The following is a 27538-nucleotide window of genomic DNA, read 5'->3' as shown; positions in this document are numbered from 1 at the left end:
GTCCCGAAGTTGTAGGGTACTGACCCAGTGACAAGCTAAAGGTTGAATTTATGCACATTTCGACAGTGTATTGTTCAATATCTCAAATAAACTCACTGACCAGCACCAGGTCTCAGAGCCCTCATCCCTGCATTCAAAATGAACCCAGGAGTGAGCAAGGGTATTTAAACATGACAAATTCACTTCCTTTGAGTGAAAGTGAAATATTGAAATTTTCTTTCAGGACTTCCGTGATGATGGAAGTGGAGTGTGCAGGGGGAAAGGTTGAGACTGTGAATGGAACAACAGACCATTCAAATACATTTTTAAAGAGTCACTTTTGACATTCACAGCTGGAAACCCAGCCTGCATGAGAAACACTTCGCATCATTAACATCTCTTTGATGAGTTCATTTGCACACAATTCGCAAAGAAGGTGGCGAAAAAGCAGGAATCCATTCAACAACAATTGTAATAAATCTATATTTTAATGAGAATGCTATCAATTTCAGAGTAAGGATGATAGTGCTTTTGAAGAAAAAAATAAAAGGGGGGAAAAAGTTGAGCTAATCAAAATGTCTAATATATATTAGAAAGTCATCTGAAGGGCAAGAACTCATCGCACACACTGCGGTCCTTATCGGCCGGAGAAATTGAGCGACATTATGGGACCCCTATTAACGTTAACTGTCTGCCTCCATCTGTAAACATTACTCACACAATTCGATAGCACAATTAACTGTGGGTCAAAGCTGAGCACAGCGCAATTTTTCTTTATAAAATGAAAATCATAGAAAAATATACATTTACATTTTACATTTACATTTATTCATTTAGCTGACGCTTTTATACAAAGCGACTTACAATTGCTATATATGTCAGAGGTCGCACGCCTCTGGAGCAACTAGGGGTTAAGTGTCTTGCTCAGGGACACATTGGTGTCTCACAGTGGATTCGAACCCGGGTCTCTCACACCAAAGGCATGTGTCTTATCCATTGCGCCACCACCACCCCATATACAGAAATAAATGTATAAGCTAAAAGGCCCTTAACACAAACAACAAGCGTATTAACTTGGTTGTAATTATAAACTATGAACTTTCTAATACTCATTAACAATAATCATTAACAAGAATTATATAGCAGGGATAATAGGATAGAATAGAATAGAATAGAATAGAATAGAATAGAATAGAATAGAATAGAATAGAATAGAATAGAAATGTTACAAATATGTGCATATACTTTACGGGGTGTTTCGAGGCAAACAAACAAAATCAGAAATTAAAGTAGAAGCATAAATTCAATTGCATTCACGTTTAAATGAATGTACAGCTGTGCCATAACCAATTAATGTTTTTTACAAGACAGAAGACAAGTGAGAAAATATTGTTCATTAACTGGGGAACAAATTGGGGAACTATTCTTGTGTCAGACTATTAAGCACCTGAAAAAAGCATCTCATATTGATTATTTATTTATTTTCTTAGATCTGACAACAAAATGCAATCATTTTGCATACATAAGAAGAACTGGAATTTAATATTAAAGCCAAATTAAAGCAGTGTCAAAACCACTAACATTTGAGAAATTATTCTCATTTCATGCTGTCAGTGTCCATTTTTACATGGACAAATCGTCTCCAAATGGCAGATTATAATCAGGAAGATGCAAATGAGACTGGAAAACCTAAAGGACAGGTCACCAGTGCACATATGAAGAAAAGAAACCAGGCAATCAATTAAGAATTGGCATTCATTGAAAACCTTCAACACTGAAAGAATTCATTTTTTTGATAAATATTATGCAAGTTTTGAATAACATCATACTAATTTAATCATGTTATGCCAATCACTTTTTTTTTTTATAATGTCTGTTCACTTTAGAACGTGCATTATCCAGTCAAACCTAAATAAACGAAACCTTTAAAATAAATATTAAAATAATTATTCATTCACAATAACCAAAAAAAAAATATATATATATATATATATACTTCAAAAGAATTATATGATGGGAGCTAAAATCATCATCAATTGTTGTCTAATTTAGATATGAAAATGAAATATAATATTTCAAACAAACCTGACATTTTTTTGCCAGTCCAGAGCTGTCTGTATAACCAACATGTAAAATACGGAAATGGATTTTATTGTAAGGAATATAGTTTCTGGTTCTTACTTTAAAAGCAACTTACTTTCTTTTTCTTTTAAAAGGTTCTTACTTTTTCCAGGATGCCCTTTTTCATGAAGCCTTGTTCACACGACAGCAATTTTATTGACTGAATAATAATAATAATAATATTCTGTCATACTTTGATAAGGCATACATTTTCATGCTGTTAGAAATTAATGTAGGGAAAGCATTTGAACTACAACATTTCATGAACAAGAACAATTATAAATGGATGAATCAAAATCTATGAGGTGCCCCTAGGGACATTATTCAGAATTACCATGCATATACATGTACTTTTCCTCTCACATACACATATGAAACCAAATTCATTCACATAATATAATGAAATGCTCACACACATACAAGTGAAATGCTTTTACAAACACAACTGAAACGCTCTCATGCATACAACTGAAAATATTACGCTCACACACACAACTGAAATGCTCTCATACATACAACTGAAAATATTACGCTCACACACACACAACTGAAACACTCACACACACACAACTGAAATGCTCACACACACACAACTGAAATGCTCACACACATACAAGTGAAATGCTTTTACAAACACAAGTGAAACGCTCTCATACATACAGCTGAAAATATTACGCTCACACACACAACTGAAATGCTCTCACACACACAACTGAAATGCTCTCACACACACAACTGAAACACTCTCATACACACAACTGAAATGCTCACACACATACAAGTGAAATGCTTTCACAAACACAACTGAAACACTCTCACACACACAACTGAAATGCTCACACACATACAAGTGAAATGCTTTCACAAACACAACTGAAACACTCTCACACACACAACTGAAATGCTCACACACATACAAGTGAAATGCTTTCACAAACACAACTGAAATGCTCTCACACACACAACTGAAATGCTCACACACATACAAGTGAAATGCTTTCACAAACACAACTGAAATGCTCTCACACACACAACTGAAATGCTCACACACATACAAGTGAAATGCTTTCACAAACACAACTGAAACGCTCTCACACGCACAACTGAAACGCTCACACACACACAACTGAAATGCTCTCACTCACACAACTGAAAAGCATTTCAGTTGTGTGTGTGTGAGAGCATTTCAGTTGTGTGTGTGAGAGCGTTTCACTTGTAGGTGTGTGAGCATTTCAGTGGTGTGTGTGAGAGCATTTCAGTTGAAACGGAAGGTGGTTAAAGTCTCCAGTCCAGTTGGTGGCAGTAGTGCACCTCAAGACGAAGAACTAGAAGCTGACTGTTGAAAGAAAGCATAGTAAACTAGCGCAAGTTGGCCATAAATTCACAGATGCGAACTTCCCGGGTCAATAACTCGTGAGCTAAATGTTGTTAATACACAAATAACACCTCGTTTTAATCGTAGTAATGTGACGTGAAGAGTAAAGGCGGCAGAGAGGCAGATCCGAAGGGACCGTCTGCAAAGTGCAAAACCCGAAAAGCGTTACTACGAAAACAGTCAATAATTTCTCTGTTACACACTATAGTGTCATCAAATTCAGTTCACACATCACTGATGCCCTGATGATTATACTACAACATTTATTTTGAATAAATATATTTTTGAATATTTTTTATGATTATTATTTATGAAAAATATTCAATAACTTCACTGTTATTCACTGTATTGTTGCCAAATTCAGTTCGCACATCACTGCTGTCCTGATGGTTATACTACACTTATTTTTGAAAAATTTTTTTTAATTGTATACAGTGAAGTTTTGAATTAGAGTGAAGTTACAAACATTTACAATTGTATATACAATTTAAAATAAATATATTTTCCCCAAAATAAGTGTTGTAGTATAACCATCAGGGCATCAGTGATGTATAACCTGAATTTGGCAACAATACAGTGAATTACAGTGGTTACTGAATATTTTTCATAATAAAAATCATCAAATAGAAACTTTTTTTTTTTTCAAAATAAGTTGTAGTATAACCATCAGGGCATCAGTGATGTGCGAACTGAATTTGGCAACAATACAGTGAATTACAGTGGTTACTGAATATTTTTCATAATAAAAATCATCAAATAGAAACTTTTTTTTTTTTCAAAATAAATTGTAGTATAACCATCAGGACAGCAGTGATGTGCGAACTGAATTTGGCAACAATACAGTGAATTACAGTGCAGTTATTGAATATTTTTCATAATAAAAATTATCAAAAAGAAACTTTTTTTTTTTTTTAAATAAATTGTAGTATAACCATCAGGACAGCAGTGATGTGCGAACTGAATTTGGCAACAATACAGTGAATTACAGTGAAGTTATTGAATATTTTTCATAATAAAAATCATCAAAAATATATATATTTTTTTCAAAATAAGTTGTAGTATAACCATCAGGGCATCAGTGATGTGCGAACTGAATTTGGCAACAATACAGTGAATTACAGTGAAGTTATTGAATATTTTTCATAATAAAAATCATCAAAAAGAAACTTTTTTTTTTCAAAATAAATTGTAGTATAACCATCAGGACAGCAGTGATGTGTGAACTGAATTTGGCAACAATACAGTGAATTACAGTGCAGTTATTGAATATTTTTCATAATAAAAATCATCAAAAATATATATTTTTTTTAAATAAGTTGTGGTATAACCATCAGGACAGCAGTGATGTGCGAACTGAATTTGTCAACAATACAGTGAATTACAGTGCAGTTATTGAATATTTTTCATAAATAATAATCATAAAAATATATTTATTCAAAATTAGTGTTGTAGTATAACCATCAGGACAGCAGTGATGTGCGAACTGAATTTGTCAACAATAAAGTGAATTACAGTGCAGTTATTGAATATTTTTCATAATAAAAATCATCAAAAAGAAACTTTTTTTTCCAAAAATAAGTTGTAGTATAACCATCAGGACAGCAGTGATGTGTGAACTGAATTTGGCAACAATACAGTGAATTACAGTGAAGTTATTGAATATTTTTCATAATAAAAATCATCAAAAATATATATTTTTTTTAAATAAGTTGTGGTATAACCATCAGGACAGCAGTGATGTGCGAACTGAATTTGGCAACAATACAGTGAATTACAGTGCAGTTATTGAATATTTTTCATAAATAATAATCATAAAAATATATTTATTCAAAATTAGTGTTGTAGTATAACCATCAGGACAGCAGTGATGTGCGAACTGAATTTGTCAACAATAAAGTGAATTACAGTGCAGTTATTGAATATTTTTCATAAATAATAATCATAAAATTATATTTATTCAAAATAAGTTTTGTAGTATAACCGGTCCCTTCGGATCTGCCTCTCTGCCGCCTGCGCATAGTGTTCAATGTGTTTTGTCCACTGCGAGGGAAAGCTCGTTTTGAGGAAAATTAGGTTGCAGCTGCTTGTCTACATTACTACGATTAAAACGAGGTGTTATTTGTGTATTAACAACGTTTAGCTCACGAGTTATTGACCCGGGAAGTTCGAATCTGTGAATTTATGGCCAACTTGCGCTAGTTTACTATGCTTTCTTTCAACAGTCAGCTTCTAGTTCTTCGTCTTGAGGTGCACTACTGCCACCAACTGGACTGGAGACTTTAACCACCTTCCGTTTCAACTGAAATGCTCTCACACACACCACTGAAATGCTCTCACACACACCACTGAAATGCTCTCACAAACACAACTGAAATGCTCTCACACACACCACTGAAATGCTCACACACCTACAAGTGAAACGCTCTCACACACACAACTGAAATGCTTGCATACAACATCATTCTGAAATGCTTTTCAGTTGTGTAAGTGAGAGCGTTTCAGTTGTGTTTGTAAAAGCATTTCACTTGTATGTGTGTGAGCATTTCAGTTGTGTGTGTGTGTGAGCGTTTCAGTTGTGTGTGTGAGAGCATTTCACTTGTGTGTGTGAGAGCATTTCAGTTGTGTGTGTGAAAGCATTTCAGTTGTGTGTGTGAGAGCATTTCACTTGTGTGTGTGAGAGCATTTCAGTTGTGTGTGTGAGAGCATTTCACTTGTGTGTGAGAGAGCATTTCAGTTGTGTGTGTGTGAGCATTTCAGTTGTGTGTATGAGAGTGTTTCAGTTGTGTGTGTGAGAGCATTTCAGTTGTGTGTGTGAGAGCATTTCAGTTGTGTGTGTGAGAGCATTTCAGTTGTGTGTGTGAGCGTAATATTTTCAGTTGTGTGTGTGAGAGCGTTTCACTTGTGTTTGTAAAAGCATTTCACTTGTATGTGTGTGAGCATTTCAGTTGTGTGTGTGTGAGTGTTTCAGTTGTGTGTGTGTGAGCGTAATATTTTCAGTTGTATGTATGAGAGCATTTCAGTTGTGTGTGTGTGAGCGTTTCAGTTGTGTGTGTGAGCGTAATATTTTCAGTTGTATGTATGAGAGCATTTCAGTTGTGTGTGTGTGAGCGTTTCAGTTGTGTGTGTGAGCGTAATATTTTCAGTTGTATGCATGAGAGCGTTTCAGTTGTGTTTGTAAAAGCATTTCACTTGTATGTGTGTGAGCATTTCATTATATTATGTGAATGAATTTGGTTTCATATGTGTATGTGAGAGGAAAAGTACATGTATATGCATGGTAATTCTGAATAATGTCCCTAGGGGCACCTCATATAATCAGTTAGAACGACAACGACTTCTGACACCATTTCCCAAAAAACAAACAGTGCAATCACACAGTACCATTCACTTCTCCTGCCCAAACTTCTCACAGGAGACAAATGACACTCCAATAATAAACAATAAACATTCTCAACTTTGCACAGCATGTGCTCACGCAGCGATTACAACTCTCAATGAAAATGAAGAACTTCTGTTCGCTTTGTCGCTGTCAGTGTGAACGGCCCTTAATATCCTCTACTGAGGCTTCAGATCATGATCCACGGCCCACTGTCACACACACCCTCCACCCGTCCACATTCACAAAGCGTCTCATTATTCAGACACACAGGGAGGGGAGGTTGGCTTGTGGAGATAGCAGAGCGTCCCAGAAATCACACCTAACAGCAGGGTCTCAGGAGGGCAGGCTGGCAGGGTTGGTGGAGCCATGAGACGGAGGGTAAGAACACAACCAAAACTGAACTTGACAAAGCAACTTATTTTGTTATCTTGTCTTTATTTTCTAGTAAACTTAAATACAGCACAACTGTCACTGGTGTAGTAAGACATTATGGAACCTGAAGAAATGCCTAAAACCTGTTGAATGATGAGTAATACAACATGGGGCATGTGGAGCATGGCCAGACCCTATTTCCAAAAAAAGTGGAGTGTTCCTTTAATTTCCTGGGAAATGCATGAGCTGCTAAACAAATGTGTACCTTCAATGCAATTTAAGTTTATCTTTTGGATCAAATCAGCTGCCAAATGCATAAATGTAAATGTAATTCAATCATTGTGTAGCTTTTCCTGCAAGTTTATGCCCCGTCCAACTCGGGAACTTGGGTATCAAAATATCCCTGAGCTTCCCAGTGGTAAATACGACTTGAGAGGGCATTCGTTCTTGTCCAAATTCTAACTAGGAAACTCGTATTTACGATAATTCAGATTGGACGTTAAGGCAGCAAAAGTGCACACGCAGCGCAAACATAATAAACACTCAATTCTATTTTAGTTCTTTTGACAGATACTTTACTTTGCAGATACAGAAAAGCAATGGAGCAAAACAACGTCAGAGACCTTTTATGTTATTATGAGAAGTTTTCAAATATTTTCAGTTCGTTTTGAAACTAGAGGCAAAGATTAGATTAAGACGGACCTAGGTAATTAATAACACTGTGCTCAGTATATCTTCCTTTCCAGTAAAATCATTAAACATCTTTAAAAACAGAAAAAAATCACATGAGAAATGAAATTGCATAAGATAAGTGCATTTTGTTCCATTCGCAGTTTCTTTTACCCGTTTTAAGCATAAACCTCATTAAATGCATTATTGTTTTATTTTCTAGCAGTTTTGCAGTGTAGGCGATAAAAATCATTATTTAGAGCACATTCTTGATTTCCATTTTTTTTTTTCTGTAGGCCTATCCATCCTTTCAAACTGCTGATTTTGCACAGTTTTTTTTTTTTCTACCATGAAAAAATGTCAATGCAAAATAGGCTGATACATTAGAAACATCCACATTATACACAAATGTCACATCGTGGCACATTGTGGAGTTTTTTTTATATTACACTTTTCCATTGAGGCTACGGCGTGCTTAAAACATCTGCAGATATGTTTTTTATATTTATTTAGTTATTATTCTGTGAATATTTACTAGCATTTTTTAAAAGTAAATAAATGACCCCTCCCTCAAACTTTCACTTTGCTGATAACTGCTGTTATCTGCTTCAAGATTCGCTGACATTAGCTCAGTTTCATGCGGGAATGTTTTTAAAAAGTAAAGCTGTGTTTGAAGCTCTGAGATTCTGTGTAGTTTAAACATTTTGCTGCATAATGATGATACTGGATCCATTATTAATGGAGCTGTTCCTCTCTCAGCCTTTTGAGCAACAGACCAGTGAGATGGTATTAGCTCTGCTCTCTTCATTTCATTTTAGCCTTCTAAAGTTCTAAATTCCCAGAATAGCTCGGTCAGCATGAGTTGGTTTTTATTTTAACATTACATATAATAAATCATTTCTAACCATTAAAAATGCATTAAAGAGGTCAAAAACAATGCCATTATATCTTTAACATACGTGGCCAGAATGAAGGGATCTGTAAATAACAGCCTTTTTCACATTACAAGATGATTTACCTTTAGATTCAAACCAATGTCTGACTGGGTATGTATTTTGTGGCCAATTTAGCGATTGTCAAAATTCTAGTCTGGCTTACCTAGCTCTATCCCTCCAAAGACATTTGTAGTAAAATGTTCCCTGTAGTGCCAAATATCTGTCAATGTCCAAATTTCTAATAGCAACACATCACTTTCTTATTGATTCAGGAGCTGCCAGGAATGTCATAGACTGAGAGTATATTAAAATATTGAATATTTACCACAACCCCTGCCAACCTCCTGTACATGTCAAGACGTTAGATGACAAACCGCCAAGATGTTACTGGGCAAGGCTTGGCTGACTTGCAAATTGTAAAATTCCGATAAGATTTTTTTAAATTCATGTTTGCCTTTTCTGGGTGCCTGAACAGTCTGAAGGACCTTAAAAGCAAGATGTTTGTAATACTTCATGTGTATATGTTTTTAGGAACAGTCAAGTATACCGTCCATAGAATTTGGTCTTGTGCCACTGATCTGCTATCAGTGTCAATATTAAAATATTTTCTCTGTGATGACAAAAACAGATATCTGTGTACATGTCAGCATCGTCTAATATATGTGGAAAGGTTGTGTTTATATAAAGAATATTATCCCTCAAAAGAAATCATTATGTAGCACTGGAAATACGCAATGACAACACAATCCAGACAAAAGAAAAACACTAACATTACTGTGGGGTAAATAAGACTAATGACCTCCACCTTGAACTGAGGGGTATACGAGCAGCCAGCATTACCTGTTAGAAGGATGAAACCTGAAAACATGAGCCTTACTGATGGGTAAGAGTGTGCTGGGGGATTTTACACCAAGACAGCACATTTAATCAAACATATGTGAACACACATATAGATGAGGATTCAAACTGAGAGATTGTAACTATCAAGAATCTGTAATGGCTTACAATAGCATGGAGAATAAACAGGGCTCAACAATCAATGAGGCAGCAAAGATGTAGGCACAGCAATGAATACATGAAAGTTAAACGAATAACCTGGTGGATGATAAAAATCACACAGACCTACAATGAAGGAGGAACGAGAGCCATATGACAATATATGGTTTTGAACACCCTAGCACAATGGTTCTCAACCAAGGGGCCTGGGACCCATTACATCCAAGGGGGCTGCAGGATGACTTATAATGTTTTAAATGAATATATTATTAGTACAATTAATTTGAATAATATAATTAATCAAATATAGCAAAAATACTGGAGGAAATATCTTATCTTATATGGGGGTATATAAGTTAAGTGCCTTTAAGTCAAAAAGATGGAGAGCTACTCCCCTAGTAATTGACCCTTCGCAACGACCCGCCCCCCCTTAGTTACTGTTGCTATGTCATGGCACTGTCATGCCACTCTCACATCTTCTCACGCGGTGAAAAATACATCACGGAGCAAAGAGGACACTGACAACACGCCGACAGGCAAGACAAAGTGCTTTAGGTATGAAACAAAGTCTCAGCTTTCAAATGTTGTCATTTTTTAAGAAATTCAAACAATATCGCTTAGTGGCTCTTTAATGTGCCGTGAGTCGTGACAGATCACTGTAGCACCTTAGTTCAAGCGGCACGTGAACCAACCATCTCTTCCTACTAGTTATAGCACAAAGAATTTCAATGAACATCAGAAGGTATGTTGTTTCAACCACGGAAAAAAAGTCAATATACACCATTTTCAAGTTAAAGTCCACCGAAGTTAAAGGGGTCCTATTATGCTTTTCTTACTTTTTCAACTTTAGTTCTGCAAGGTTACAAAGCTCAAAGTCCACTCCAAAGGGAGATATTTAATTTATTTATTATACTTTTCCTGAAGATTATAACCTCAACGTTTGTCTGTGTGCTGCACATTTTACGGAGAACAGCAGACAGACAGAGTGCAATGCAGGTTATATGCACAAAAGATTCTCCTGAAAGACATTCTGACATTATGGATCACAACTTGTAAGTATGTCTTGTCTTATTATCTGTAGTTGCATTTTCTACTAACAGTTCCAATAATAAGCTTTATGTAGTTGCTATGATGGCTATGATGTAATGTAAATGAAGGGCAAAGCTTTGCCTCTGCTAGGATGCTAATATGATTAAATGGTGGATAGCATTGTATCTAAAAAAAAAATAAAAAAAATAAAAAATACCACTCTGAAACGTCCTGTGAAATCTGTGCTTGAAATCCGTTCGAAATCCAATCACTGCACATTTCGTATTTCGGAAGGAGGGGATCAATCGAAAACGCGTTAAACCAGACTAAGTAGTGAAAAATCAAGCATGAAAACATTCTAGTACACCCCAAAAACAAAATCAAGACTTTGTAAAAGGGCATAATAGGACCCCTTTAATCTATTAACTCTCCTATCTGGTTGGACAAAATGGTGGATTCGGTGTTGTGATTGGTCAGTTTGACTGTCAACCAAACTTCCGGCGAAGGGTGAAATGCAGAGCAACATACTAAAAAACACTTAGAACACTACATCAACTGCATAGGAATGCCCTGGCAACCACTCATAACACCCTAGCATTGTTTTTAGATTTTTAAAGTGCCCCTCTTATGCTTTTCCGGTTATTACCTTTCATGCAGTATGTAACATAGCTGTTTGTGAATGTAAAATGTATGGAGAGTTTCAAAGATCAATGAGCACAATAAATAAAGCATTGTCTCCCAAAAGAAAGAACCGATTCTGAACTGCCTAAAACGAGTCGTCATGTAATTCCAGTTTCCTGCTCAAACCTATGTAGGTTTGTAATACATTTGCATAATGCAATCCAATGGTCTTCATTGGCTGCCTGTGAACAACATCTACTTTGACCTGCCTTCAAACACTGTAGTTGTAGCTGAGGCCTGGAAGAGTTTGATTCAAGTTGATGACCTGTCAAGAAGACGCTGTTTTCTGTGCTGCAAAAGCAAACCCACTTTACATGCACTTCCAAAGGATGAGGACTCGAGTTCAAATTAATATGGTAAAACCAATGCCATCATTACTATTCATATCCGTGTTAAAGAGTGCTGAGGAAGCCTCCAGAGCAGAAATTCAGTTATGGTAATGGGTGTTTTGTTTCCGACATGCGCTATAAGCGGTCGACCAATCACAACAGACTGGCCCATCTGACCATTCATCTGATATCCATATCATGGATACTAACAATTATCGAACCTCAGATAATATTATTTAATTAAGAAATACAGAATTTTATCACTATTATTCAGGCTGGATAAGTTGTTCTGATATGAACTCTAATCTGTATGCATTAACAGTTCTGGCCTAATTGCTTTTTATGATACATACTGAGACCTACTGGCATGAGAGGAGTGTGTGGTCAGAGCTTTACATTCACCAGTCTGCAAATACTGGCATGGAGGAATATAATACTTCTTCTTCATTATTGTTTTATGGGGTAAATGTCATAAATTATGACACAGAATAAATATTACTTGACTTCATTCCACAGCCAAATAATTCTGAATTGCAACCACTGACCTTGAAAACACTGTATGACCATATCTCCGGGAAACCAGTTACCTAAATAGTTGTGCACTGTTTCTCCGACCTCTCTTTCTTCTGACATAATACAAATATTTCAATTCAAATGTCCATTTATTTATTTGGTAAACAACCATGAGTTAAAGGGACATGTCACCCCAAAACAAAATCTTGCATAAAGGCATAAATCTTTTTTTTATATCTTCTTTTGTGTTCTAGAGAAAGAAAGTCATACAGGTTTGGAATGACATGTAATTTAAGAAAAATATTGTATATACAGTGTATGATGTGTATATAATTGTAAAATAATAATCTAGATCTTTTAATTCTAGATAATTATAATCTAGATCATTTATATCTAGTGTAAGACTGGAAAAACTGGAAGAACTGGAAGAGAGAGCTACTCTCTGAGAGAACAAAGGAAATTAACATTTAAACTCACCATTTAAGACGCAAAGTCTCACCTCAGAATACATCTCTCCCCCTCTTCCCCACTCCCCCTCTCTCATGCTGAGACCACATAAAAATTACCCAAAAATACTAGTGCTGGGCAAAGATTAATCGCGATTAATAAATTAACCCCAATAAATACATGCATATGTGTGTATTTATATATACAAAATAATTATACACAGTACACACACATATATTATGCAAACACAAACTTTTATTTTGGATGCGATTAATCGCGATTAATCTTTGCCCAGCACAAACAAATACATATGGTTTGATGTGAATAATTATCATAGAGTATTATACATGTTTGGTATCATTTGAAATGTCTCAGTGCGACTGGTACAAATGTCTCATTTCCAAATAAGTAAAACAAAAGGTAATAAGGTTTTTAAGAGTTTAGAGATAGCTGGCACAAAAGGTGGTCTCTAGACAAATGGTCTCCTACCCCCCAAATTCCCATTGTTAGCAGATGTTTCCATGTCAAAAGAAGTTTCTGTCTATATAATGAAATGCAATGAGAAGATCTGGGCCTTTTCTTTATTTCAGATTAGGCCGTGAGGCTGAGAGTGAGACTCTCAGCTTCAGGTATTTCTAAATGTTGGGTTCGCATCTCTTCTCTTTATTCCAGAGCATTTGATGTTTTGTATCGATTATCTTTGAATTGATTATGAAATTGGCATGATACATTTACCTGACATAATGAATTGTTACATTTGATTATTCTAACTGACTTTGACATTATTTTCATTAAAGAGTTAAAAAGAATAGTCAAACATTCGCTCACATTTAATGATGCACGGATATCATTAAAACCTTTCTATTTATGGAGTCAGATGAAATAACGAGATAATACATATTCAAATGTATTGCATTTAATAAAAAAATACTTTGCCTCGAGAAAAAGACACTAACACGTAAAGACCTTCCACGCTGGTTGGATGCCGGCTTTGGGCCGATAGAGTGTGAGTTTACACTAGATTTAAAGATTTAATGATTTAAAATCGAATTTATAAAAATTATTGAAAACATCTGCACCCTTAAAGGGATACTCCACCGAAAAATGGAAAATCTGTCATCATATACTCACCCTCATGTTGTTTCAAACCTGTATGAATTTCTTTCTTCTGCTGAACAGAAAGGAAGATATCTAGAAGAATGTCAGTAACCAGACAGTTTTAGATACCATTGACTTCCATAGTATATATTTTTTCCTACTATGGAAGTCAATGGTATCTAAAACTGTCTGGTTACTGACATTCTTCTAGATATCTTCCTTTCTGTTCAGCAGAAGAAAGAAATTCATACAGGTTTGAAACAACATGAGGGTGAGTATATGATGACAGAATTTTCATTTTTCGGTGGAGTATCCCTTTAAGGTTTGCTTGAATGATTTATTTTGATAGAGTGAAAGAAAAAGTGTATTTGTGTATTTATATTTGTGCTGAAGTGACCACATATTTATAGAATGAAAGCTACTTGCCATCATTAAAGGATAGTAAGAACAGGGAAGAGACGATGACAACAACAACTATATTTTATATCAAAGGATCCATTAAGCATCAGTGTCCAGTGTCTCAGAAACAAAGATGCATGCTTTCATCTCTTTACCAGGAACACTGCAGGATTGGAGTAATGGAATAATTCTAAGAAAAATTTAATTAGAAGGTAGTTGCAACTATGTATTGTACACAGGGAATTACAGACCTAAACATAGTGAATCTCATTCAGTAATAATTAAGATCAAGAAAAACGTTGCATTTTATAACTTTAAGAGTCATTCAGGAACATTAAATTATGTTTTATATACAGTTTTAGTAATTTATGTAAGAACAAATGAAAAAATAAGTTTTATGACATTTCTATATGAATTACATTATATTTAATGTTTGTTAATGTTACTAACAAGTTGATGTCATTGTTGGCAGATCATAAAAATGACTCCCAGCCCAATAATAAATCCAACTTTAACAAAGTAACTAAACCTCAAATGTATAGAGTCTATAAAAAAAATGTATTATGGCTGGGCAGTAGTTGTTTCTGGTGGGCATCTGATGGCTTTGTCTCTCCATTTTCTTTCATCCTTAACCCCTTTGGGTCAACAAAAGGGCCTTGGGCATGGGAAAACATACTTAGAACACTGGTGTGTGTGTGTGTGTGTGTGTGTGTGTGTGTGTGTGTGTGTGTGTGTGTGTGTGTGTGTGTGTGTGTGTGTGTGTGTGTGTGTGTGTGTGTATAGGGGAGGGAGTTAAAATAATTGTTTGCCTACAGCAACGTTCTGACACACAGCAGCTATAGGCAGCTTAACCATCAAACCAAGCACGTCCTGTCAAAGAGTTGTGTAGCCTCTTCTCCAGAATATGTTTCTGTTAACTCAAGTAAAACCTTGAAGTTCCACTCTAAAATAATGACAAACAACCTTATTTTTTAATTAATGTAGATTTAATTCCAGAGATAATTACAGCTCATGTGATTAAATTGGCATTATTCAGTAAAGAGGAGAGACCAGCAGCAACAAAGTTCTTTCTACCAAAGAAAAATGAGTGTAATCATGGTTTAATGCACCCGTGGAACAGTCCTTAAAGGGATAGTTCACCAAAAATGAAAATTCTGTCATCATTTACTCAATGGGACCCATCAATTGTTTGGTTACCCATATTCTTCAAAATATCTTCTAAAGGGAACACTTTAAGGTGCCTAATGCACATTAATTATCTATATTAAAACATTATATCATTAGCTGATCAATATATTTTAGTAAAAAAGGTAAAAAAAAAAGGTAGCTGTTAATGTTGTGGGATGCCAGCCACAATATTTGAGGTCGGGAAGTTCGGTCTGGACTTAATCCGTTGTGGAGCAACTATGCTCGAACCAGAGCTGTTCGGACCAATCAAATTGTCAGGGCGGGCTTTATACGATGATGGACAGATGGTCAACAGTAACGTAATCATCCACGTCACCAAAGAGCGCTTGGGTTGAATTCGTTTACAACAAAGATGACTGCCGCTGGAGAATTGAAATGTGTAGATTCCGCCATCGCGTCTGTTATAGAAGATATCGACAGCGCATTCATTTTAAAAGAGGAACAGAGAACTGCGATCAAGGCATTTGTCGATCGGAAAGATGAATGAAGAACATACGTCACGTTTCATATGTATTTCTAAAAGATGTCTACTGCACTGCAACAAAGCCCACAGACAAACAGATATACCTGTCAGGTTCTTGAGGCCGAGTTGTCTAAGGCCAAAGTAGCCATCTCGTCTGTAGTTGAGAAAGATGGCCAGAGAGTAGCGTCCTTCATACAGTTTAGTGCCACGGATGATCCGCAGGTTCTCCAGAGGAAGATAGTCAAACTGGTTCAGAGCCACCAACACGTAACCCGTCACCTCCCGGATAGACTGCAGAGACACAGATACAAATATTTTCTGTTAGATACGATTAACAATTTAAGCAAAACATGAAATTCAAATGATCCGTTTTGTGAAATGTTGCTAAAAGTGTGCTTGTGAGATCTTTCGAATTTATTCATACCTATCTCACAGAACATAATTTTATATCTCCTTAGGCAGAGATTTGTCCTCTACTTTCAGTTCCACAAAGACTCAATGCCCTCGGTCATCACGGCGATTGAGCATCACCAAAAGACCCCCAACGAGACAGCCTTGATATAATTTGAAGAGATAATGGCCCAAGAGAGCGCTGGACCCTCCCTCTCCACACCCACATCAATCATGTTGACATCCAATCACTGTTTCACACTGCGTATCATTAGCAGGCACAGAGGACAGGTCTATTTCATGCAGAAGAAGTGAATGTGATATAGCCGTTCTGATCGGACACACACACACTGCTGGTGTAGTCACGGAAATCCATCTGAAGAGCTGACCAAGCACACGGTGACAGCTGTCACCTGCCAGTCACGCGCACTGGAAGGCCACTGAGATCATTTTTATACTGCTGTCTTAAATGCCGGATTCTGATTGGCCAGTCACAGCAATTAATAAAATGCCTGCTTAGCATTTACCATTAAAGGAATAGTCCACCCAAAAATTACTCACCCGCATGTCATTCCAAACTTGTATGACTTTCTTTCTTCTGTGGAACATAAAATAAATATTTTAAAGAATGTTGGTAACCAAACGGTTTCAGTTCTCCTGTGACTTCCATTGTATTTTTAGTCTATACAATGGAAGTCAATGGGAACTGTTTTGTTATCAACATTCTCAAAATTATCTTCTTTCTATTTCATGGTATCCTAGTAGAATTATTATTTTTTTGGACATACAGCAAGGTATTACCATTGGTAATTGGTAATAAACATGGAAATTTGCATTGGATGTGATCACTCTACTGTGATAATAATGTAGTAGTTTCTGTCTTTGAATTACTGTCTTTATAAATCAGTCAAGTTTTAGGATAATTATTATGGAGGAGTCCATTCAATTCAAGCCATCTGCGTTTCAAGTAATAGTTGTTAGTAGATGAAGTATTCTTAAATCAAGCATATCTCCTAGTGTGGGCAGAAAGATTCTCATTGTCCTCACGTGACACGAGAGACATTGAACAAAGGATGAATTCAGTAATCAGTAATTAGCTTGATTATACCTTTCATACAGGCTGACTGATGAAGAACAAATAACACATCAAAGCCCCACACTACAGAAAAAAAAAAGAAAAAAAAACATATGCCCAGAAATGTTGCACCAATGCCTTCTCTTTTATACTATTTTCACCATTTTGGCTCAAACACACATTACATGTTCAGTAACATCCACCAGTGTCACTAAAGAAAATACACACCGACACAACACATTTATAAATATTATTAGATAGAAATTTAGATCCAGATATTCAAATTGCATTATGAAAATAAATAAATACCTAGTTCTGGCCTGAAACTCTAGATAGCACAGGCTGAGAGGTCTTTAACTCATTAGGTAGCGATCACATCATCATCTACAGTACATAGCGCATCTGATTGGTTGTTGTTGCATCAGCGGAAAATGAACTGCGGCTCAACATTCAAACAAAAAACATTAGTGTTGCTGTTATCAGTCTGCAGTGTGCTTTCAGAAACCCTCCACCTTCCCCAGCTCCACCTGTATAGATCTGCTACGGGGGTTAATTCATGAATGTTACATGTGTAACTAGGGCTGCACAATTGATTGAATTTCTAATCGCGATTACGATTACGGATGCCAAGTTTACGTAATCGTTCAAAGCCGCGATTACAAAAGAAAATCCACTCTGCGTGTGTGTGTTTAGAGCATAATTATGTTATGAGAGGCGACTCACGACTACTTCAGAAAACCCAGCACAATATGACATACCAGGCAGTGACGTAAGTGTATGCGAAATAAAAAGTAACTTTACTGTCCTGTCAGCCGTTATACTGTGCTCGTAGTGTGCACTCTTCAATTGCACGCACAAATGTGGCGGCACGCGCTGTGTAACGCTTCACTGTATATAAAGTGCAAAAGAAACTACGAGCATGCAACGTCGTTACAATGTAAATTAGTAAGTCACGAAATAAAAGCAAAATACCAATAAATCACGTGTTAGCTGAGAAGGATTTGCATGCAGGTATGATTTTCATTCTATTCACCGGGAGCTGTTTCATTAACAGATCTTGTTAGTATTGTGTATTCACCATGGTAACTGTCGTTTCCATAACCCCAAAATGCCACTTTATTTTCACTTTGTGTTATTTTTTATATTTTTAAATGACGGTGGTGGCTCATATCAACATTGTATTAACAAAAACTAGTTTGGGACTGCTATTTAATTGCTTTAGCATAGTCCTAATGTTTATCTATTAGTAGTCGTTACTATTAGTCATATTCTTACAATTTATGTGTATGTTAAGTAAAGGGGGACAGTACTTGTGTGTGTGTTAAAAATGTTTGTGTAAACATGTATTATAATATGCCTATATATATATTGAATGTAAATTGTGATAATCGTAATTAATAATCGCAATTACAATTTCAAGGGAATAATCGCAATTATGATTTTTGTCATAATCGTGCAGCTCTATGTGCAACCCAACACTAATGTTCACCTTTATACCTAGAAATGTAACATTGAAAGCCTGGGGTTTTGTAACACCGTTTCAACATACATTACACAGACCTCTTGGCCCAAGCTCCGGTCACACACTGCAAAGACACAATAGAAAAAAAACTCAGATATGTGTAGCTCAAATAGCAGTAATGTACCAAACGAAATCCCAGAAATAAAAAAAAGCCAAGTTTCAAATGCTCACTCACATTATACATCTTTATTTTTCTTGCAGGCATCATTAGATTGTAAAACAAATCATCCCCCTCCACTTTAGTTCTGGAACCATACAATTATAGTTTCTGTAGTATTAATATTAGATATTTTGGAAAATGCTAAAAATGACACTCTTACAAGTACAAATCTCACACAACAACCAAACATCTCTGCAGTTATGGATTTTAGTCATGGATTCTTGCACTAATAGTGTGCAAAAGAAAAAGAAAAAATAGAGCAAACACAGTATTCTACAACACTTACTGGAGGTGAGCCAGCAATGCTGACTCGTTATCATCAACGCTGAGCGAATGTGGTAAAGATAAAGCTGAGCGGGCAGCAATCACTCGTTTTGAATTCCAGCCCAAGAGCAAACAATATAAATGTCAATGTTAAATGCAATCTATTTGTTCCACTTTAGCAGCAGGTGACATAACACATGTGCTTGATCAAAACCATCTGTGACAGGGATGATATTAAAAATCCATGGAGAGAAACAATTCAGTTGAACGTCTGAATATCACGAACACAGGAGGCTTCACCAAACCCTTGTTATAGGACTTTGTCAGAGGATTCGTGAGTGTTAATCATTATGACCATGTTGATTTTAGACAGTCTCCATTTAAGAAAGGAGGTGCTTAAATCCTTTAGGCTGGATTAACATGTTAAATTGATGCAAACAAGGCCAAGAACATCCCACCTCAGTGGCTTTTATAGTCTTTTATTGGGATCGAAAGCAGTGAAGCTCAAATTTTACTTAATTTTTTACACGTATGCTAGGGTATACGTACAGTAAAGGTTTGCCTGGACATCTTAGTGTACTAGAACGCTGTCAACTCGGGTGTGACGTCATTCCCAGCTATGAAATCCCTCCTTCGAGGTAAATAGAATGAAGCATTAGTTTGTCCACAAGGTGGCAACACTGGCTCGGGCCGTTGTTTCACGGTCCGAAGAACAAGAACAACGACAAACTACTGAAGAAACAATAAAAAAGCAAAAAAAACAATATATGCCTAAGCTGACGAGTGTTTATGTGAGGGGATTAAAAGATACACACAACTTTAGTTTAAATGAGTACAAAGACATTGTTATTGCTCATAACATTTGGAAAGAAAAAGCACAGACACTGGACAAGGATTCATCTTTTTAGTGTGCATGTGTTGAAAGCCTGTGTTTAAATGGAGTATACTTTGAAAGGCTGTATGTTTGACTGTGCGCATACGTTAACGTACGAATTAAAGACCTATTATGCGAAATGGAGTTTTACATGGTGTTTGAATAGAAATGTGTCGGCAGTTTGTGTACACAACAACCCTATAATGGTACAAATCCACCCACTCCTTTTTTTAATCCCCATAAATCATAAGCAGTGTCTCATACTAAGCTGTTTATTCTTATTAAGGCTACTAAAGTTTTTCAATTAAGAGATTTTCTGTTTTACTTTTGTTGTTTGATTCACATTAACAGCATATTTAGCAGTAGGTACTGTATATTACGCTGCTTTCACTTTAATACACAGATCTAAAATACACATGATATCTGCTGTTTACGTTCACAGAAATAACCGATTGGGTTTATGTGAAATTTGTGTGTTTTGACATAACCTTGTGTATTTGACAGTTTAAGCGCAATAAGAGTGAAAGAGAACGTACTCGGTTACTAACGTAACCTCGGTTCTCTCTAGAAGAGGGAACGAGTACTGCGTAAGATATCTTACGCTAGGGGAAAATCCTTTTCCGCGAGATATTGAAGCCAAAAATTATCCTTAATTTTGTAATAATGCAAAACGCGTTGCAGCAGCAATGCAGACATAGGCGAGACAGCTCGCGCGCCTATTGGCTGCTCTGCGGCAACTGCAGCAGCCTATCGAGCGAGGCCTGGCGTGACGTCAGACCCAATCAGGGCACTTCGCGCCCGCTGCGTCACGTCCCGCCGAAATGGGCGTGGTCTAGGCCTATAAATATCGCTCGCAGGCAGCTATTATCTGGTTTTTCATCATCGAAGCAACCAGAGCGTGTGCATGCACGGCAAGATACGCAGTACTCGTTCCCTCTTCTAGAGAGAACCGAGGTTACGTTAGTAACCGAGTACGTTCTCTTACGAGAGGTCTCTCGTACTGCGTAAGATATCTTACGCTAGGGGACCCAGTGTAAAACGCCGTGCATGCTGAGATCTGACACCAAAGACCCAAGGGCGAAAGCCCGGGGTACATATAGTGCACAATCACTCAGTGAACTCACAGAGAGTCCGGGAAGAAGGAGGGGTGCAGCCTCACTTTTCCACATAAAGTAGCGTCGAAGGGACGCAAATTTCATCATACAGACAGGGCGGGGTACGGCCTGAACTGATGGGAAAAAATGTGGGTCTTACACAGTTTGCCCAGCTTTAAACTGTCGAAAATTGAGCTGTGCTCAGTAAACGCAGCATTCTGAGCTGAACGCATCAGGTCAGATAATACTGGTAGTTTAGACCGACAGCAGCCTGGCCTGCAGGGCGGGAACCTCTAGGTTATAAAACCTTATAAATGTAGACGGGGAGGCCCAGCCTGCCGCCATACAAATATCTTGCAAGGCAATCCCACTTGACCAGGCCCACGAAGAGGCCATGCCTCTCGTGGAATGCGCTCTGACACCCAAAGGGCACTGCATGCCCTTGGAGGCGTATGCCAGCGCTATAGCATCAACTATCCATCTGGATAGGCTCTGTTTCGACGCGGCTAGTCCCTTAGAACGTCCGCTAAACGAAACAAAGAGCTGTTCCGTCTGTCTGAAAACAGACGAGCGAGACACATAAGCTCGTAATGCCCTGACTGGGCAAAGGAGGCTCGCGTCTCTTTCCTCATCAGGGACCGGTAGGGCTGACAGAGAGATAATCTGCGCCCTAAACGGTGTGTTGAGGGATTTTGGAACATAACCGTGCTTAGGTTTGAGTATAACTTTTGAGTCATTGGGCCCAAACTCCATGCACGCCGCGCTCACAGAGAGCGCGTGCAGATCCCCTATGCGCTTCACTGAAGCGAGAGCCAGCAAAAACACCGTTTTGAAAGACAGGTGTTTCAAATCGATTGACTGTAAAGGCTCAAATGGCGCACCTTTCATGGCTTCCAGAACCGTAGAAAGGTCCCATACGGGGACTGAGGGAGGTCTGGGAGGATTCAGTCTCTTAGCTCCTCTAAGGAAGCGGATGACTAAATCGTTCCTTCCTATTGACTGACCAAGCGTTGTTTCTGAGAACGCTGCTATAGCCGCCACATAAACTTTGAGCGTGGAGGGGGCCCTGCCCCCATCCAACAGCTCTTGTAGGAAGGAAAACACCTCCGTCACATCACAGTTTGTGGGTGACACACTACGGGCTGTGCACCAGCCCGAAAACACTGACCATTTCGAAGAATAGAGTCGTCTTGTAGACGGAGCTCTAGCCTGCGTGATCGTGTTTAATACTCCTTTAGGGAGTCCAACATGTACCCGTTGATGGCCCAGACATGAAGGGACCATAGTTCCGGGTGAGGATGCCAGATCGAGCCGCGGGCCTGTGAGAGGAGATCTCTCCTCACTGGTACTGGCCACGGGGCAGTACTTGCTAACTGCATCACGGCTGGGAACCAAGGTTGGTTTTTCCAGAACGGTGCTACCAGCAGTACTGAGCATCCTTCTTCCCTGATCCGTTCTATCACCTGAGGCAGGAGAGAGACGGGGGGAAAAGCATAGAGCGGGCGGCGGGGCCACACATGGGCCAGCGCGCTCCTGCTCTTGGAGAAAAATTCTTGACAGTGAGCGTTTTCTTGAGACGCAAACAGGTCCACTTCCGCTCTGCCGAATTTCTTCCACAGCAGTTGGACTGTCTGCGGGTGTAGAGACCATTCGCCTGCCGGAACATTGTTCCTGGACAGTCTGTCTGGTCCTATATTCATGATCCCTGGCACGTGCGCTGCTCTGAGCGAGCGCAGGTTGCACTGAGCCCATACCAGGAGGCGTTCTGCCAGCCTGTACAGTTTCTCGGATCTGATGCCGCCCTGGCGATTTATGTAGGACACCACAGACATGTTGTCCGAACGGACCAAGACGTGGTGACCTTTTATTTGGGGACAAAAACGCGTCAGTGCGTTGTCTACTGCCAGCATTTCGAGGCAGTTTATGTGCAGGAGCTTCTCCCGTTCTGACCACTGGCCGAAGAACGGTCTGCCCTCGAGCAGCGCTCCCCATCCCGAGGTGGACGCGTCCGTGGACACCACTTTCACCCTCGAGGAAGTCCCCAGGCTTACACCTGATTGGTACCAGTCGTTCGCTTTCCAGGGTTTCAGAGCTGTAACGCATTTCTGATTGACCCTGAGGCGAAGCAAACCGGGTGCCCACGCTTCGCGTGGGACTCGCGCTTTCAGCCAAAACTGCAGCGGGCGCATGCGGAGCAGACCCAGCTGGAGCACTGACGATGCTGAGGCCATGAGACCTAGCATCTTCTGAAATCTCTTGAGCGGGACAGACGCGCCGCAGCGAAAAGAGTTCGCTGTGCGTCGAATGTCTACCGCGCGCTGTTGTGATAGTCGCGCTATCATGGATAGTGAGTCCAGTTCTGTGCCCAGGAAAGATATTTTCTGACTGGGAGACAGTGAGCTCTTCGCCCAATTGACACTCAGACCCAAATCCTCGAGGTGATCGAGTAAAATGGTCGTGTGTTCTATGAGCACTGCGCGAGATTGCGCTAGAATCAGCCAATCGTCCAAATAGTTCAGCACTCGCATGCCTCTCATTCTGAGGGGTGCGAGCGCCGCATCCATGCACTTCGTAAATGTACGGGGTGCTAGGGACAAACCGAACGGCAGGACTGTGTACTGATATGCCTGGCCCTCGAAGGCGAATCTCAAATATCGCCTGTGACGTGACGCTATCTGTATTTGAAAACACGCGTCTTTCAGATCTATTGACACAAACCAATCTCCTTGGCGAATCTGCACAAGGATTTGCCTGGTCGTGAGCATCCTGAACTGTCGCTTCACAAGCACTTTGTTCAGTTGCCTTAGATCTAGTATGGGTCTGAGACCCCCGTCTTTTTTCGGTACCAGGAAGTATCTGCTGTATAGCCCTCCCTCGCTCTGATCTTGAGAGAGAGGTTCTATGGCCCCTTTGCTCAATAGTTTCGTCACCTCTGCTCGAAGTAGATGTGCTACTTCTGCTTTTACCGTGGTCTCGACGCGCGCCACATAGCGGCGAGGGCGTCGGCGAAACTGCAGCGAATAGCCTCTTTCTATAATGTTCAGCACCCACTTCGAAACCCCGGGTAGCTTTGCCCATGCGTCTGCATGGATAGCTAGGGGTCGAATACGAAGCGCGCTCCGCTCGCTCAGCGATGGAGAAGCTTCGGTGTGCTGTAACACAAGCGTGTCGCTCGTGACATTTGAGGCATGGGGCGCGCTGATGACAGCGGGCAGATTGCCCGCGCTCGACTCCTCTGCGGTGGTTAACCGCGAGGGGGAGGGCTGGGCGGTTCCCGTGGGAACTGTCATGTCTATGTGTGGATGTGGGCGCGGGACAGCGGGCACATTTATCACACCGAAAGCATCGTTCGCTTGCGTGAAGCGAGTGCACGTTGGTTTCGTTTTTACAGAAACCGTGAGACATGCATAACGTGGTGTTAGTGGGCACATTCACCATGTTTGAAGCGCAATCGGTCTGAGCCGATTCATGTGCGCGAGCCCTGTGTGACGGGCTGTGCTTGTGTGTAGAGATGGGCACTGGGCAGTGGGCATTCTTCTTACACATAAAGCACCATCGGCCGTGGCCGGGACACAAGAAAAAATTCACACTTATGGGATTTATCTGGGTAGCCGTAAAAACGGCGTTTGTGTGCAGGCAAGCGGGTGACAGAACCGACTTGTTTACTGCAGGATACACTGGAACAGTCACATTTACTGGAACTGAACGAGCGAGAAGTTGCCATAGAAACAGAGAGCGTCAACATGCTGGCGTTTATTGCAGGCCTGCGTGCATTACAACAGGCTTGTTCACTGCAATATTGACATTTCCAGTCGCCTGAATTCCAGAGGGGAATGGGAAATGTATAGGAAAAAGGAGGTTGGTCCGTCCGCAGCGGGACCAGAAAAACTCCCTTTTTTCCTTACGCCAGTGACGCACGGAACACCATAGAAACGGTGTTTGGGTGCAGGCGAGCGGGTTGTACAACGCGCTCGTTGGCTGCAAAATACACATCTGCAGTCGCCTTTTCAGGGAACTGACAGAGCGAGCATTGACGGCATAATTTTATCTGCCTGTAGACCCGGGGATCGAACGCGGGTCTCTCGCGTGCAAAAACCTGAGAGTCTGCCACTGGGCCACAGGGGGAGACACATTGTAACTCAGTTAGCGCGAGTATTATAAGAGAGCGTCAACGTGCTGGCGTTTGTTTGCAGGCATGCGTGTATTACAACAGGCTTGCTCACTGCAATACAGACATTTCCAGTCGCCCGAACTTCAGAGGGGAATGAGAAATGTACGAGAAAGACGAGGTCGGTCCATCCGCGGGGGGACCAGAAAACGCTCTTTTCTCCTTTCGCCAGTGACGCACGGAAACCATAGAAACGGTGTTTGGGTGCAGGCGAGCGGGTTGTGCAACGCGCTCGTTGGCTGCAAAATGCACGTCTGCAGTCGCTTTTCAGGGAACTGACAGAGCGAAGCATTGGCGGCATAATTTTAACTGCCGCTAGACCGGGATTCGAACTCCGGTCTCTCGTGGGAAAAACCAATGATTCCGCCACTGAGCCACAGGGGGGGAACGCAAAGGTTTTCGGATGCACGAGCATATAAGAGCGTCACATGCTTTCTTCGGCGTATGCTTGCAGGCGCGCTTGTATTAAAACAGGCTCGCCTGCTGCAATATTGATATTTCCAGTCGCATGATCAGGGAACTGGGAATATGTATGAGAAATTGAAGGTCAGTCCATCCTCGGAGGGACTAAAAAACACATCTTTCTCCTTTCGCCGGTGAGTGACGCATGAATGGGGCGCAGAAGGCAGGGTAGCTTTCTTATAACGTAAAGAAAAACTAACCCCGACCGTCCGCTTCCAGCCTCCCTTGTGAGCGGCGCAGTTTGCGCGGCTTGAACAGAGGGAGAGAGAAAGCTAGCCCCGTGACCGCCCGCTCCTGACATCCTCTGTGAGCGGCGCGGTGTGCGCGGCTCGAACAGAGGGAGAACAGGTATCGTCCCCCAAGCAGGCAAGGCAAGCGGGCGAACCGGCAAGCTTTGCGGGTTGGGGGGGGGGGCGGAGGAGCAGTCTCGGAGAAGGATGCCAGGTGAGTCCTCAGAGTCACCATAGGCAGTACCTAACTCGCAGTGAGGGCAGTCGCCGTCAGCGAGTGCGAGAGCTGCGTGATCAGGAAAAGGGGCGTCTTGAAAAAGACGCCCAGCTCTTTTAGTGCAATGGGAGTGTGTGTCGCGGCGGCGAGCACACACACATACATAAACACAGTAGCAGAGAAAGGATATAATGCCGGAAAGCGCAGCAGGAAGGCAAGGAAGGCGGCGCGGCCAGCGACTTCAGTGACTCGTCCCGCTGAAGGTGCTCTCTCTCGACGGCGCGGCTTCTAATCCAGCTCCAGCGATGCGTGTGCTTCGCTTGAAGGATGAAAAATCAGATAATAGCTGCCTGCGAGCGATATTTATAGGCCTAGACCACGCCCATTTCGGCGGGACGTGACGCAGCGGGCGCGAAGTGCCCTGATTGGGTCTGACGTCACGCCAGGCCTCGCTCGATAGGCTGCTGCAGTTGCCGCAGAGCAGCCAATAGGCGCGCGAGCTGTCTCGCCTATGTCTGCATTGCTGCTGCAACGCGTTTTGCATTATTACAAAATTAAGGATAATTTTTGGCTTCAATATCTCGCGGAAAAGGATTTTCCCCTAGCGTAAGATATCTTACGCAGTACGAGAGACCTCTCGTAAGAGAACTTAGTTTAATACTCACAGGACATGTGGTCTGCAGCCAGCTCTCTGTGTGCTCAGGCTTCAGATGTGTGCGCTCAGAAAACCAGATATCAGACGTTTAGACAGATGTGGCTTTAAAACGCATGCAGATACCGGTAATAAACTTTCATGATGATGAAGAACTGCAATGTCATGTGAGCGTGACCGCAATAGAGATAATAAAAACCAAACAGATATTTAAGTTTTTGGCAGAGTATCAGAGGCACGAGCTGTAAAAGCTCCTCCCTCTTCGTGATAGGGGGCGGGGAGCAGCAGCTCATTTGCATTTAAAGAGACATGCACGAAAACAGCGCGTTTTTTCCTTCCACTAAAAAATGGGCATTTACAACATGGTATAAGAAATTATCTGTGGGGTATTTTGAGCTGAAACTTCACAGGCACATTCTAGGGACACTTGAGACTTATATTACATCTTGTAAAAAGG

At 40.1% G+C, this 27538-nt stretch overlaps 1 protein-coding gene and 2 long non-coding RNA genes across 3 annotated transcripts in view; 1 reads left to right on the top strand and 2 right to left on the bottom strand.

The window, feature by feature from the left end:
* The window catches only part of LOC309494418 (receptor tyrosine-protein kinase erbB-4-like), a 175111-nt gene that overhangs the window by 45691 nt on the left and 101882 nt on the right, over positions 1–27538 (bottom strand). Inside the window, exon 3 of the mRNA XM_082163755.1 lies at positions 16078–16264. Within this exon, the coding sequence (XP_082019881.1) occupies positions 16078–16264 (187 nt within the window). The remainder of the gene's footprint in view (positions 1–16077; positions 16265–27538) is intronic.
* Positions 1–27538, top strand: part of LOC309494586 — a 109805-nt gene that overhangs the window by 56380 nt on the left and 25887 nt on the right. The gene's annotated exons all lie outside the window — the stretch shown is intronic.
* On the bottom strand, positions 4741–6784 carry LOC309494591. Its single transcript, XR_014204391.1, has 2 exons — positions 5888–6784; positions 4741–5843 (listed from the first exon to the last, which is right to left on the bottom strand). It is a non-coding gene; the product is annotated as an uncharacterized lncRNA (long non-coding RNA).

Source organism: Leuciscus leuciscus (assembly GCF_965113295.1).
Source record: "Leuciscus leuciscus genome assembly, chromosome: 3".
Taxonomy (NCBI): Eukaryota; Metazoa; Chordata; class Actinopteri; order Cypriniformes; family Leuciscidae; genus Leuciscus; species Leuciscus leuciscus.
This window is presented reverse-complemented; position numbering and strand designations above follow the sequence as displayed.